The sequence below is a fragment of the Sciurus vulgaris genome (assembly GCF_902686455.1).
Source record: "Sciurus vulgaris genome assembly, chromosome: 16".
In the NCBI taxonomy this organism is placed as follows: Eukaryota; Metazoa; Chordata; class Mammalia; order Rodentia; family Sciuridae; genus Sciurus; species Sciurus vulgaris.
In genome coordinates this window covers 35,951,411-35,966,408 of record NC_136477.1, presented here as the reverse complement: position 1 = coordinate 35,966,408, position 14,998 = coordinate 35,951,411, and the positions used below count along the sequence as shown (strand labels likewise).

The following is a 14,998-nucleotide window of genomic DNA, read 5'->3' as shown; positions in this document are numbered from 1 at the left end:
GTATGGCACGGAACAAATGTTTTATTTCAATCTTTATAAAACTATTGATTTTATAAAACTATTGATTTTTTAAAAATAAGAACAGCTGGGCATGGTGGCACATGCCTATAAATAAGGCTCTTAACAGTCTTACCCCTGGATGGCTTCTCAGCCTCAAGCTGCCACTTTTGCTTCCCTGAAAAAGAGCTCTGGCTGTGTCTGGCCATTCAGTATTCTTGTACATGCTTTGTTCTTTTGCACTTTCATGCTTTTGTTCATGGGTTTCCTTTTCTTGCTCATTTCCTCCTTTACCTCTCCACAGCGAATACCTACTTATCATCTTACGCTTAGCTCAGATGCTAGCTGCTCCATGTATCTTTCATAGATCCCATCTTTCCAAAGAATTGTTTTCTCATTTATGTTCTCCTGAGTACTTGTACATTTATTATTACATTAATCACACTGTATTACATTTATCAAGGATTTTATGTAACTAGATTTTATCTGAATTTCTGTGAACTCAAGTCCAGTGGTTGTTTCATGTTCATGTTTTGTGCACAGTGCTTAAATCTCTGCATTAACATTGAATAAGAATGAAGTATATGTTTAAATTAACATTCTAATTAAGGTAAATTTATTTATTTAAGAAATATTCATTGAGCTGGGCGCAGTGGCCCATGCCTGTAGTCCGAGAGGCTCAGGAGGCTGAGGCAGGAGTATCATTAAGTTCAAAGCCAGACTCAGCAAAAGTGAGGCTCTAAGCAACTCAGTGAGACCCTGTCTCTAAATAAAATACAAAATAGGGCTGAAGATGTGGCTCAGTGGTTGAGTGCCTCTGAGTTCAATCCCCGTTATCCCCCCAAAAAGAAGAAATATTCATTGAGTATCTAAAGTATATAATAGTCTGTGCTAGGAGCTCAATATTGGGCCATTGGAAGTACTCTTTGATTTCCAGATAAGGGACCAGAGATTTAGTGATTGTTTAATTTGTCTAGTAAAAAATCTTAGAACTGTCTGTCTAAAATTTGAGTATCCATAACCATACATGTGTATTACTTTGAATGAAAGGACAAACTAATGTATAAATCCTGAATTTAAGGCTGTATAATTTTGAAGCCCATTCAGTATTTTCTGTATTTTATTTTTTATGTATTACCTAGTTCAATGTGTTAGCCTAGTTCTGAAATAGAAAATTAAAAACAGAAGTTGAGTAAATCAAGTGTCGTTCTTAGCATAGGTTTGCACTTGTCAAAGTCTCTATAAAGCTAAAGTGTGGGCTACTTACACATGATTTTATAGGGCACCCTTCAAAGACTAGCATTCTTGTGATCACATCTTCCTGGTCATTTGCATCTTCTGATTGTGACAGTAATTTGAAAACCCAACAAAATGTTGGAGAAAAGGTAATAGAAACAATAAGGCTCTTTTAAGATGAATAAGCATTTTATAATCAGTACTACAAATTCTCTTATCCTGGATAAAATGTAGCAAAGCTAAAATACTGAGAGGTTTAAATTAGATGTGATTGAAAATGAGTATCACTATTTAAGTAATAATGACATTTTCTTAGTGTTAATTTATCTTTTCGGCATTATCCACTATGAGACTGAAGTTCCTAAGAAAATATGAAAACTTTATCTGCCACTTAAAAGTAATCTTTTAATCCCCTTAACATTTTATAATAGACTATCATAATGGATTTTCCTGAGCTTTTCATTGATGTGGTGCCAGTAACTTAAGAGTACTTTCTCTTCTGTAGCAGTCTATTGGTTACAAGATAGACAAAATCCTAGATGGTCAAGTGACCACGTTTACTTTTTGCTTACTTTCATATCTCTCACACTTTAATTGTTTGCATTATTTAATATTGTTAAATTTGTCTATTATTTTTGTTTCTTTGTAGAAGAAGCAAAGTACATTTTGTGAAGAATGGTTTAAGTAATTTAATTTACAAGTATGTTTGTCTAGAAGTATAACTCTAATACATTGTGATGTGCTGAAGGTAAATAAATAAATGAAGAGTATCTTCATGAAACTCTTTAGATTATGGGACATCAAACCTTTCTTAGCAGGAGGTCTCACGTTCCATTCAGGACCAGCTTACATGTGGTCTGAATGAGTATGCCAATGTCAGTTGATATTAAGTACTAGTAAAGCTCATTTTTGTTATTTAATAAAATAAATAGAAAGTACTTGAATCAATGCACATAAAAAGTAAAATTAAAGTCTTTCATCATTTCCGTATTTGACACAGTATTCCAGATGAGTTAAAGTCCTAAACGTAAGAAACAAGGCAATAAATATATTGGTCAAATACGGAGGTTTTGTTTACCTGGGGTCAAACAAACTTTTTTATTTGGTAAGACATAATTATAATGCAGGTCATATAAAATTTTTAAGTTCCTGTATGATAAAAATGTAAAGTTAAAAGACACGTGAGAAACTGCATGAAAACGTTTGCAACGTTTATTATAGTTAATATCCATAATATATCAAGATCTCCACCAAATCAATAAAGACAATAATCATGTATGAGTAAAATATAGGTTTTCCAATAAATGGAAATACAAACAGTAAAACCTCACTATAGTAGTCAGGGGAATGTAAATTAAGACTACAGTAAGATAACTCTTTGAATAAATTTGAAAAACATGAATCATTGTTAATATCTATTGTGTGTGAATGTTGAAATCAGTACTCTTATATGTGGTTTGTAAGGTGAAAATTGGAACAAACATTTTTATAAGGCCATTTGGAATCAATCATCTATTAAAATAAAAATACATATACTTTTTTTTTTTTTTTGGTACTGGAGTGAACTCAGGAGCACTAGACCACTGAGCCACATCCCCAGCCCTATTTTGTGTTTTATTTAGAGACAGAGTCTCACTGAGTTGCTTAGAGCCTCACTTTTGTTGAGACTGGCTTTGAACTTGTGATCCTCTTGCCTCAGCCTCCTGAGCCATTGGGATTACAGGCATGTGCCACCACACCTGGCAAAAATGTGTATACCTTTTGACCATCATTTGTACTTCTAGTATCCTTCCAAGAAGAATACATGCTGAGATACATGAATTCATTAATGTGTGATATTTGTTACCATAATAATAAAAAAAAATCAGACTTCTTGAGAGAGAATTAGTCAGATTAGCTATGTTTCATTCATTCTGTGTAATGCTATACAAAGTTAATGGTGAGAGGATTTTTACTGATATGTACTAAGGGGAAACAAGGTCTAAAATGCAGAAAAATAATTTGCAAAAAGATGAAAAATAGCAAATTCCATGATTAGTAAAAACATAAATAGATGTATACATAAAAATTATCTGGAGAATACACACTAAAGTATTTAGAGGGTCACTTTGAAGGAAGAATGGGATTGAAGTTAAAGGTGGTTTTATTTTTAATAAGAAAAATAGTCATTTTTAGAAGATATAGTTTCTATCAATAAAAGTCTTTAATCAATTAAAACTGTGAAAAAAGAAGATGCCAAGTTATTTCTTCTTGAAAATATAGTTAATATGTTCTTTATTATGTCACAAAGCAAAGTTCACTTCATTAGAAATGGGAAGGTACTTCTTCCTGTAGGATTTTGAGTAATTCTGACCCAACATTCTGAATGTGAGAGTCAAAAATACAACATGTAGTTTCATTCAATAAATCAAGGCAGAATAAAGGACACATACAAAAATAAGAAACAACATCCAAGTAATAGCATTAGGGCAAAGCTTAGTAAAATGGAAGATAGGGAATGCAGCTGGAAGAGTATTTAGAAGATACTCGGTTTAATGTTTTTCTACAGTACTGGAGATTGAACCCAGAAGTGCTTTGCCACTGAGCTACATCCCAACACTTTTTTATTCTTTATCTTGAGACAGGGTCTTGCTAAGATGCTGATTCTGGCCTCAAACTTTGGATCCTCCTGCCTCAGCCTCCTGAGTATCTGGGATTACAGACAGGCAACACCTATCATGGATGCTATGAATATATACAATATGAATTCCAAGTTCTGTGTATGGAAAGGTCTTTGACATTAAAAACTCAACAGTAGTTAATCATAACTGAAGAGAGAGGAGCTAAGGAAATAATCATGAAGGTAGCACAGGGAAATAGTTTTAAAATATATTAAAGTGATTTTTTGATACTTTTTATTTTATTTTTATTGGTGGTTTATAATTACACATCATAGTGGGATTCGTTACATATCCATACAGGCACACAGTAGAATAATATAATTTGGTTAATTTAATTCCCCAGGATTTTCCCTTTCCCTCCCTCTTCCTGTTTCCCTTCCTGTATTCTACTGTTGTCCTGTTTTCATAAGAACCACCTTCCACCTCCTTTTTTTTTCCCATTTTTCCTCTCTTAACTTCCACAGATTTTTCGCGAGAGAAAACATGATCCTTGACTTTCTGAGTTTGTCTTATTTTGCTTAACATAGTGCTGTCAAGTTCTGTCTGTTTTCCTTCAAATGGCATAATTTCATTCTTAAATTATGGCTGAATAAAATTCCATTGTGTATATATCCTGCACTCACTTATCCATTCATCCATTGATGGACATCAAGGCTGGTTCCATAATGTGACTCTCGTGAATTGTGCTACTATCCACATGGTATGTGTGTATCACTATTGTATGCTAATTTTAATTCTTTAGGATAAATACCAAGGAGTACTATAGTTGGATCCGTTCCTAGTCTTTATATATATGTTTATGTGTGTGTGTGTGTGTGTGTATTTTGGTTGTAGGTGGACACAATACCTTTATTTTTATGTGGTGCTGAGGATAGAACCCAGTGCCTCATCCATGCTAGGCTAGGCAAGTGCTCTGCCACTGAGCCACAATCCCAGCCCCCAATTCCTAGTCTTTTGAGGAAACTCCATTCTGATTTACATAGTAATTGTACTAATTTATAAAACCATCAACGGTGTTTAAGTGTTCCTTTTCCTCCATGTTCTCTCCAGCATTTATTATTATTTGTGTCCTTGCTGGCTGCCATTTCTAACCCTAGGGAGGTGAAATTTCAGGGTAGTTTTGAATTGGATTTCCCTAATTGCCAAAGATATTAAACATTTTTTGTCATTGGTATTTCTTCCTTTGATAAGTGTCTGGTTGATTTGCCATTAATTGGGTTATTTGGCATTTTTGATACAATTTTTTTGAGTTCTTTATATATTCTGGATATTAATTTTCTGTTGGAAGAGTAGCTGGCAAAGATTTTTCTCCTGTTCTATAAGGCAGGACAGAATGGAAAGTGCTATCGATGGAGTTCTGTCAGTACAGACATAATAGATGTACTTCCAGCGCAGGGGTGACACAGAGCTCTAAACGGGCATTTCTGGTGGCTAGGGTTAATAATCTCTGATTAGAATGTCAGGTGGTGTTTGCTTGGGAGAGATTAGATCAATGCATCCTAGGTCCAGTAAGATGCTAGTTTCTGCTGGGTGTTAGGGTATCAGGGACCTCCAAAAAGATAGCAGGATTACCAGCTCTCCACAGGTCTCCTACTCTTCACCACCCATGAGTATGGCCTTCCCAGACTTAGTCCCCAAGTATAATTATTTCTTCTTATTCAGTTTCCTCATCCTCTTTAGCTGACATGAACTGCCAAACTCAAAGGGAAAATGACCTTCTCTATATCTGACCTAAATACCCTTGGGTACAATCTTCTCTATGCTTGTTTCAATTGCATTCTGGCCTAGATCGATGTGGCAATATTTGCTATGATCCCCAGGTCCCTGTTTCAGCAAACATTGAATAAAATAAAATTGCATAAAAAATCAATAATAAAAAGATAAACCTCAAATACTCAGACCCTCTCAAAAATTTTTAAATGTAAATAACTCATGGACCCAAAGATGAACAGAATTGAAATTGAGTATTTAAAATTAAATAAGAAAACAAAACTTAAAGGGGAATGTGTAGCCTTCAATACTCAAGTTAGAAAAGATTGGAAGTGAATTAAGCATAATAAGAGAAAAACAAGTAACAAAGAATTCTAAAAAAAATAGAAGGTATACGGAAAAATGTATTAAGTAGAATTTCAAAACTGATTATTTAAAAAACTGACAACATAAATAAAGGGTAAATCGGAGAAGGCATAAGCAAATTTCAGAGTGAGAGAGAAACATAATAATCCATTCACTTCATTTGTAGTTTACAGTGGTTCTTATAAATTTCCTTACCAGTTCAAGGATTAAGCAAGTAAAAATTAAATGTCATAGACAAAATTTTATATTTGTTTTCTGATATATTTAACTCTTCCTGTTTTTAGATTTTCCATTCTTTCAAAATGATAGTGCTGCAGTGAATATTTTTTAAATATAGGTTGGTCTCTTTTATGTTTATTTTCTTTGGATATAGTCACATAAGAATTATTGAAATATATTGGCAGATTTCTAAAGTAATTCATAGTGACCCAGGAAAGATATAGGATGTGCATAAGTACATTTCTAAATATATGAGTAACTCATGAATTAAAGGCTTTTTTTAAATGGTGCTAACTTATATAATAATGTTTTACTAGTTCATGGGTATGGTATACCAAATTATTTTTTTTAAAGAAATAGGTTTTTGTGTTGCAAAATAAATTGTCAGTAATTAGTTTTATTTGTATTTTAGTTATATTATTAGTATACATATAACTATTATTACTGATGTTATATTTTAGAGACAGTCATAAAATTCTAACTTTATATGTGTAGCATTTTCATAATTAAACTCTGAAAATAGTTTGGATTTATAATAGATAAAAGGTAAAACTTTACAAAAATTCCTTTATATTATAAATAATTTTAAGAACTTATGTGGTGGAATAATTTGCTGTGTTTCATTTTCCTGAGAATTAGAAAAAGGATGCTCTGTGAATACTCAAGGAACAGTACAGTACTTTTGAACTATTAAGTTCAAATCTCAAAATTTAAAACTAAAACTGCCAGCATTTAAATTTTAACTATAGTTTATTTTAGCTCTGGGTCTTCAACAAAGTGTTTACTTTTCTCATCTCAGTCTACCCTATAAACAGGCATTAAAAGGTTGTTGGGAAGACTATATGAGCTTTGTACTTAAAGCACTTAGAATAATACTTGGTGCATAGTTGTCATTCAATGAGGCTTAGCTGTTGACAGAAAGTATTGGATATGTACCAGATTTGTGCTGTGTAGTAGGTTAACAGAAATTAACTCATTTCTACTCCTCTTCTGCTCCATCATATTTGTCCTATTTTTATTTTTGGAGCACTTTTTGCTCAGTTGTTTCTATTTTGTCCTTCTGTTTCTGGGTGGTTAGAAATAAAACATGTGCAACATATAGTCTTCATGATACAGAGAGGGTGGGCAAAGAAGAGTTATTTCTTTGACTTTGGATTGGTTTCTCTCATTCTTTTGAATCATTTTTTACTTTCCTTTTTCTTATTTTTCAGATTAAATGTATTTATGGAAAAAGAAAAAATTAATAATAAAATAACTAAGTTTTGTAACACTGCAATGGATTCTTCAGTGGAAAACAGTATGTATATAAACAGAGTATGGGTTCAGTGTGAAAATGAAAGTTGTTTGAAATGGAGATTATTGTCAAGTGAGGATGCAGCCAAAGTTGATCACAATGAACCATGGTACTGCTTCATGAACACTGACTCAAGATATAATAAGTGCTCTATCTCTGAAGAAGAGTTTCCTGAAGAGTCTCAGCTTCATCAAAATGGATTTAAGATTGTCTATTCACAGCTCCCTCTTGGAAGCCTGGTTTTGGTAAAATTACGAAATTGGCCAAGGTAAAGCTTTTGTTATTTTTTGCTAACTATGCAGGTGTAGTCTTGCTAGGCTTATGAATTTTTTAAACCTTTTCAAAGATTCAACTTTTTTCTCTTTTGTTTGTTTACTTATTGACTTCTGATCTTATCATTATTCTTTCCCCTATTTCTTTGAATTTAATTTATTCTTTTTCTTGCTTTTAAGATTGAAAACTAGGTCACTGAATAAAAATCATTTTTTTCTTCCCAAATAAACAATTTAAGATTTGAAATGGGTTCTTTATGTATTTTTTAATTAGAAAATATGTGGGGACTTTATCTTTTTGCGTTCTAATTCAAAACTATAATAGTTACTACCACTGAATCTTATTTTTTGGCTCACAAGAGTGTATCTTATGAATTCTTTGTGCATACTTGAAAAGAATGTGTATTATATAATTGTCTTGATGCCCGATTTTTTTCTTTAGATTTATGTGGATATTTAATAATATAGCCCAGTGTTTTGCATTCTGGATTGATTTTCCCAAATATGCAGTGTGCATTTTCAGTTTATAATTTAAAGCTTTATTTTTAACTTTCTTAAATTATATGCTACTATATTTGTTTTTTCTCATGGCTTTGATTTTCTTATTTCAGGACTCCTGTCTTATTTATCTTTTATCTTCTTTGTTCATCTTATGTATTCCTTTTTCTTGAATTATTTTCATCTTTTCAATTCTTTTTACACATAAATGTTTTTTCTTTTCCATGTTTTATTTTTCTGAAGGTATTACCATTTGCTCTTCTATTCTTTCCAATTTATTATTCTTCATTGAAATATTTTTAAAAAGCGGTTCATTAGATATGATAATTTTTTAAAAATCTTTAGTCACTTTAAAATATTTTTCTAATTTTCTAGTTTCTAATTTTCTAGTTTTTTCACTGCCTACATTATTTTATTTCCATTAGCTTAACTTCAAATCTCAGGTACAATGTTGATTTCTTTTAAGACCATGCCTCTCTGGAAAGCTTTCATTTTATGAAAATGAAAGTTCACAAAACTGAGAATTATTCAGTTTTGCCATAATAACTTTATATCAAATTCTACCATGATCCTTTCTTGTTGTGCACTATTATATAAAAATGCATCCCTTTTCTTTAAGAAGGGAAGAGCAAGTCAGAATAGATTTTTCTTTTAGTCTTATTTTCTCTTTGTTGTTCAAACTGGCTCATTCCTATTATTCTGTCTTTTAAGTTCATTGAGTCCTTCTGCCATCATATTCATTCTGCTGTTAAACTATCTGTTGATCTTTATTTTATTGTATTTTCAGTTATAAGATATTCATGTGTTACTTCTTCATGTCTTCTATTCCTTTTGAATTTTGTGTGTGCGCGCGCGCGCGCCCATGTGTGTGTGTGTTATTGGGGATTGAACCCAGGGCCTTGTATGTGCTAGGCAAGTGCTCTACCACTGACTTAAATCCCCATCCCATCATTTTATTTTTTATTTTGAGACAAGGTCTCACTAAGTTGCTCAGGCAATCCTCTTGCCTCAGCTTTGTGAGTATGTGGGATTACAGTCATGTGCCACCATGCTTGGCTTGCCTAATTTTGCTTATTATTTAAAATACGTTTAGCAAGCTGCTTTTGCTAGTGCACTGCAGGAATTTGGAGGCACCTCTTTATTACTGCCAGATGGGAGCGGATGTCCATCTTTTCCAGTCAACCTCAACTGATTTCCAGGGAAGGATCTCTTTCCTACTAGGGAGAGGTAGGAGTTAAGGTTCCCTACTCAAAACACTGGAAGAGAGTAGAGGTATCTTATTACTCCCCCCCCCCCCCCAGGTAACCTTCACTGACAACATGGGAGATAGTCTTCCTAGCACTGGAAGATGGTAAAAATCTTCCCTTCCTAGTAGGACTCCTTTGCTACTTCTTAAGGGAGAAAGTGCTTCATTACTGCTTGTTGGTTTGAAGTCCACGTTTACCACTGATCTTTGCTGTGCAGATAGATTAGAGTGCAGGATGGCATAGTTTGTCTGGAATAGAGAAGTAATTGTATAAAAGACTTCTGTCTTGCTATACTGCTGCTTTCTTTGACTCTTGGCTAAAAAGAGCAGGTTTCACTGGGGCTTTTTTTTATTTATTTGCACCTATTTCTGGGCTGGCTATCTCCTTTAACACTCAGTCTAAGAATATGTGAGGCAAAAAGAAAGCCCAGAGAATGCACTGTCATATTATTCTTCACAGGTTTCGGTGTATTAACTGTTCTATTTTTTCACTTTTCAGTCTTCTTATGTTGTTTTATATATAATATCCAGAATTTTTCTGCATATCTAGAGGAAAGAATATAGAGAAATGACTGTTTTGTTATCTAGAACCAGAAGTTGCAGAATAAATTTGTTTTATACATTTTTAAAATTTATACATTTTAAAATTTATACATTTTAAAATTTAGGGCTTTTTATTTTATTGTTTTCTCAAAGTATCAAAAATGTAGAATTATTTACAGAAATTCTTAGGTATTTTCCCTCTCCTACTTTATTTTTTTAATTTTAAATTTTTATTAAATTAATAGACTTTTTTAGAACAGCTGTAGGTTCACAGAAAAATTGAGTGAAAATTAGAATTTTCATGTATTACTTCCTCACCACACACACAGCTCACTCACCATCAACATCTTTCACCAATAAGGTACATTTATTATAAGTTACAAACAACATTCACTCATCATCAACCAAGTCAATAGTTTACATTAGGGTTCATTCTTTGTGTTGTATATTTTATGGGTTTTGACTGTAATGACCTGTATTCACCATTATACTGAATGGTTTTACTAGCATAAAAATCCTCTGTGCTTCACCTATTCATCCCTCCCCCAAAACTCTTGGCAACATTGATCTTTTTACTGTGTCCATACTTAGGCCTTTTGTAGATAACCATATGTTGGAGTCATGCAACATGTAGCCCTTTTAGATTAACTTTTTTCACTTAGTAAAATGCATTTACATTTCTTCCTTGTTCTTTAATGCCTCCATTACTCATTTTTTTTATTATTGAGTAAAATTCCATATTTGTATGTATTACAATTTATTTATCCATTTACTTACTAAAGGACTTCTTGTTTGCTTCCAAGTTTTGACAATTAGGAATAAAACTTCTATAAGCATCTGTATGCAGGTATTTGTGTAAATGTAAGTTTTTAATTTCTTGGGGTAAATATCAAGGAATGCAGTTGCTGGATTGTATGATATAAGTATGTGTAATTTTCTAAGAAACTGCCAAATTGTCTTCTAGAATGGCTGTACCATTTTGTGTTCCCACCAACAATGAATGGGAATTTCTGTTGCACCACATTCTTATCAGTATTTGTTGTTAGTGTTTTTGGTTTTGTCCATTCTAATATGCATGTAATAGTATCCCATTGTTATTTTAACTTGCATTTCCCTAAAGATATATACTATTAAACTTCTTTTCATGTTTATTTGCCATCTTTATATCTTTTTTTAGAGAGATGTCTTCAGATTTTCTTCCCATTTTTAAATCTTGTTTCTTTTAGAATTTTAAGAGTACTTTATATATTTTGGATACCAGCCTTTTATCAAATATTTTTACAGATGTCTTTTACAGATGTTTTCCTTCATCCTGTGACTTGACAGTGTTTGTTGCATAGCATATGTTATAATTTTAATGAAATCCAACTTATCATTTTTTTCTTTCATGGAAGCTACCTTTGGTGTTATATCCTCACTTTTACTTGGATCTTCATTTTCCTCTGTTATTATTTATCCTGTCCTCTTCTAATCTGATTTTACTACTAGGAGTTTCTCATCAGTATGAACTTTTGTCCTGCAAATGATCTCTGTTAGATCTAAGTATTCATAGTGTCCAGACTGCTTTAACACCTTCAGAATTCGTTGCAGTTTTTTCTGCTGCTCTTAGTTCAGCCTGCTGCACTTTTTGTTGAATGCTTAATTGCAGTTTTGAAGTTCTCATTTCTCAAAGCCATCAACCCTCTGGTTGCCTTCCTTACCAACCCTTGTTTTCTCACACAGAAGCTAACATTTTGCAGGTCTTGTAATTATCAGTAGTTTGTAGCTACTAGTCCTATTTTTGTGTTTGTAGATAGCTTATTAAATTTTATCATAGATGTTGTGTGTCAGGTATTGCTGTCTTATTGTCTGTACCTACATTGGAGAAATTTCAGGAGATTCTAACATGGTACTATCATTGCTGCTATCTTTTCAGAATCTCATACTATCTCATATTACATTCACCAACATAAATTCTCAAAGCTGGGATATTTTGGCTTATTATCTTGTTTTCATTCATGTTCCTCTCCATGAAAAAAATAACATGAGTATGAGATAGTACGATTGGTTTATTCCAGCATACACACAAATATAGCAGGTCTTGAAGTTAATACCTAGATTCATGTTCTTGCACTCTCATTACCGTTATCCGGGAGGTACCAAGGATTGAACCCAGGAGCACTCAATCCGCTGAGCCACATTCCCAGCCCTATTTTGTTTTTTTTATTTAGAGACAGGGTCTCACTGAGTTGCTTAGCACCTTGCTTTTGCTGAGGCTGGCTTTGAACTCACAATCCTCCTGCCTCAGCCTCCCAAGCCTCTGGGATTCTCACTGTTTTGTGTTGAATTGTGCTCCTTTAAAATTCTTATAATGAAACCCTAAAGCCTAGTACGTCATAGTGTGACTATATTTGGATATGGGAGCTTTAAAGAGATAATTAAGTAAAAATGAGACCATCAGGGTGAATCTTAAGCCAAATTGACTGGTGTTCTTACAAGAAGAGATAATTTGGATACACAGAAACTTTAGAAATGCATGTATAGAGAAAAAAGGCCATATGAGGACACAACAAGAAGGTGACCATCTGTAAGCCAAGGAAAGAGAATCTAGAAGAAACCAAATCCATCAATACATTGATCTTGGACTTCAAGCCTCCAGGACTATGAGATAGTAAATTCATGTTATTTTACCCACCCAGTCTGTGATATTTTGTTATGACATCTTAGCAAACTGATATACTATATTGGAAAATGTGCAAAATCTTTTGGAAATATGTGCCCTTTATTGGTTATGGCTTTTCTAGGAATCAAATGGAATAATGTTGTGAAAAATGTTATTATTAACTGACTTCCATGTAATAATTTAAGTGAACAGTAAGAAGAAATAGTTGCATAAGACCAAATATTTTAAGAGGTATGTATATAAACACATTTTGTGAAGTTACTTATGAAGGTACTTGTAGTCCCATATCATTTTTCACATCTAAAACCAACATTTTGAAAGCATAGTGTTAGTATTCTCAAAGCAAAATACTGGAGTTTTAACAACTCTAATTCAAGAAATGGACTTGTTTTTGTCACTATATCTGAAGAAACTGTTAGTAATTTTCATTAGGAATTTTTTTTGCCATTTTTAAAATTACAAATGAAACATATTTTACTCCTGTCCCTAAATTATGTCTAATGTATAATTAGGGCCATCAGCATGCCTGAAAAATACAACTATATGTAACTTTTTATTTACTGGAAAATAAGGTGCATTTGACTAAGTAGCCACTTAATGTTCCCTTTTATGAATTAAATTGAACACAAATTTAAAATTCAAACTAAGAAGTTCAAATGTACTTATATTGCTTATTCAGTAACACAAATGCTGTGAAAGATAATAGGATAAATTGCAATAGTAAAATATAAAGATGGAATTAACCTATAAGAAACAAACATCGGATCTTAATTAAGCAATGTTATAGATGCTGAAGTTTCAAGTGGAAAGACCAGCTGCTGACTGTAGAGATACTTAGCATTGTATCATTATCTGGGTCAATTCTCATTAACCCATGACCTTACATCCAGCTTTTAAGACTCAGAAACTCAATCTTGTCAAAATCTCAAAGTTATTGTTTCTCAGAAGAGTTGACCTGCTCACATAAAGCTAAAGGGAAACTGAAACAGAATTGAGAAATGCCTATTTATGAAAACAAATAATTGTCAAGATAATAGCACTTTCTTTGTCTATGGGCAAGCTCCATGAGGAATCAAATTATAATAGTTAAATCTATCTCCACATGCTGACACAACATAAATAAATATACTTATATATTTATAAATACATATGCCACCTGTGTCTTTAGATTATGTCTATGTGTACTTGGGGTAGAGTTGTACATTCTATGAAGACAAAACTTATTTCCACAGTGTTTAAGCAGACTTGCTTTTTACAATTGAAGAAATAGTATTATATTCAGCTAGAAAGAGTCCAGAAGTTAAAAGGAGACAATTACAGTGAATATTTCACTTAATTCAGGTGGATGCACTGCCAAGCAGATACTAGGTTTTATTTTGGATATATTTATATAGCATTTTACAAAGCTTTTTAATAAATATGAAAATTCATTTATAGAAAATATATTTTCACCTTAATGTGCTATCATCCAAAGAGCCTGGTATTTAAATATGCCTTCAAGTTAACAAAGCAATTCAGTGATACTTTTTAGATATAATGTATAAATTGATATTTCTGTTAAATCCTTTCAGTATTACTTACTTCTTATTTACGTTATTTTGCATACAAATACTTATAACATATTTGTGTCTGTATGGGAAACTTCCCCTTTCCATAAGCTTCTGCGGTTAGATTACAACACAGAGATTTCTTGGAAAATATAACGTTCATTTGGTGATGACTCCAGCTCATTCACTTTATTCCAACGGTTTAGGAATAAGGCCTAAGTTAACTCTCATCTTAAACATCTAAACCATAATTAGAAAATGATAGTGACTTATTTCTAATATGGTATAAATATGAGGCAAATGTAACCATGCTTTAAACTCCAACTTGTGTTAGTGGCAAGAATTTTCTTTTACAAATCAGTTCTACTGGATACCAAGTGTGTACAACATTAGTTTCTTCATGATATATTTGTACTTCCCTTGAGGTGGTTTATCCTGCTAAAATTTGTCCTTTCTCTTGATTAACTGTAAAACCTAGCATCTCTTTTTTTTTTTTTGGTACCAGGGATTGAACCCAGGGGTGCTTCACCACTGAGCCACATCCCTAGCTTTCCCCTGCCTTTTTTTTTTTTTTTTAATTTAAAAACAGGGTCTCTGTGAGTTGCTTCATGCCTCACTAAGTTGCTGAGGCTGCCTTTGAACTTACTATCCTCCTGTTTCAACCTCCTGAGCCACTGGGATTATAGGTGTGTGCCACCATGCCCAGCCAGCACCTTTCTTTCTTTCTCTCTCTCTCTTTTTTTTTTTT

General features: G+C 32.8%; 1 protein-coding gene across 2 annotated transcripts in view; it reads left to right on the top strand.

Annotated features, from left to right (window-relative positions):
- ZCWPW2 (zinc finger CW-type and PWWP domain containing 2) overlaps positions 1-14,998 on the top strand; it is a 119,482-nt gene that overhangs the window by 20,559 nt on the left and 83,925 nt on the right. For both annotated transcript variants that reach the window (XM_079114008.1, XM_079114007.1), the window contains exon 2: positions 7,400-7,750. In XM_079114008.1, coding sequence (XP_078970134.1) covers positions 7,413-7,750 — 338 coding nt within the window. In that variant the 5' untranslated portion in view covers positions 7,400-7,412. The remainder of the gene's footprint in view (positions 1-7,399; positions 7,751-14,998) is intronic.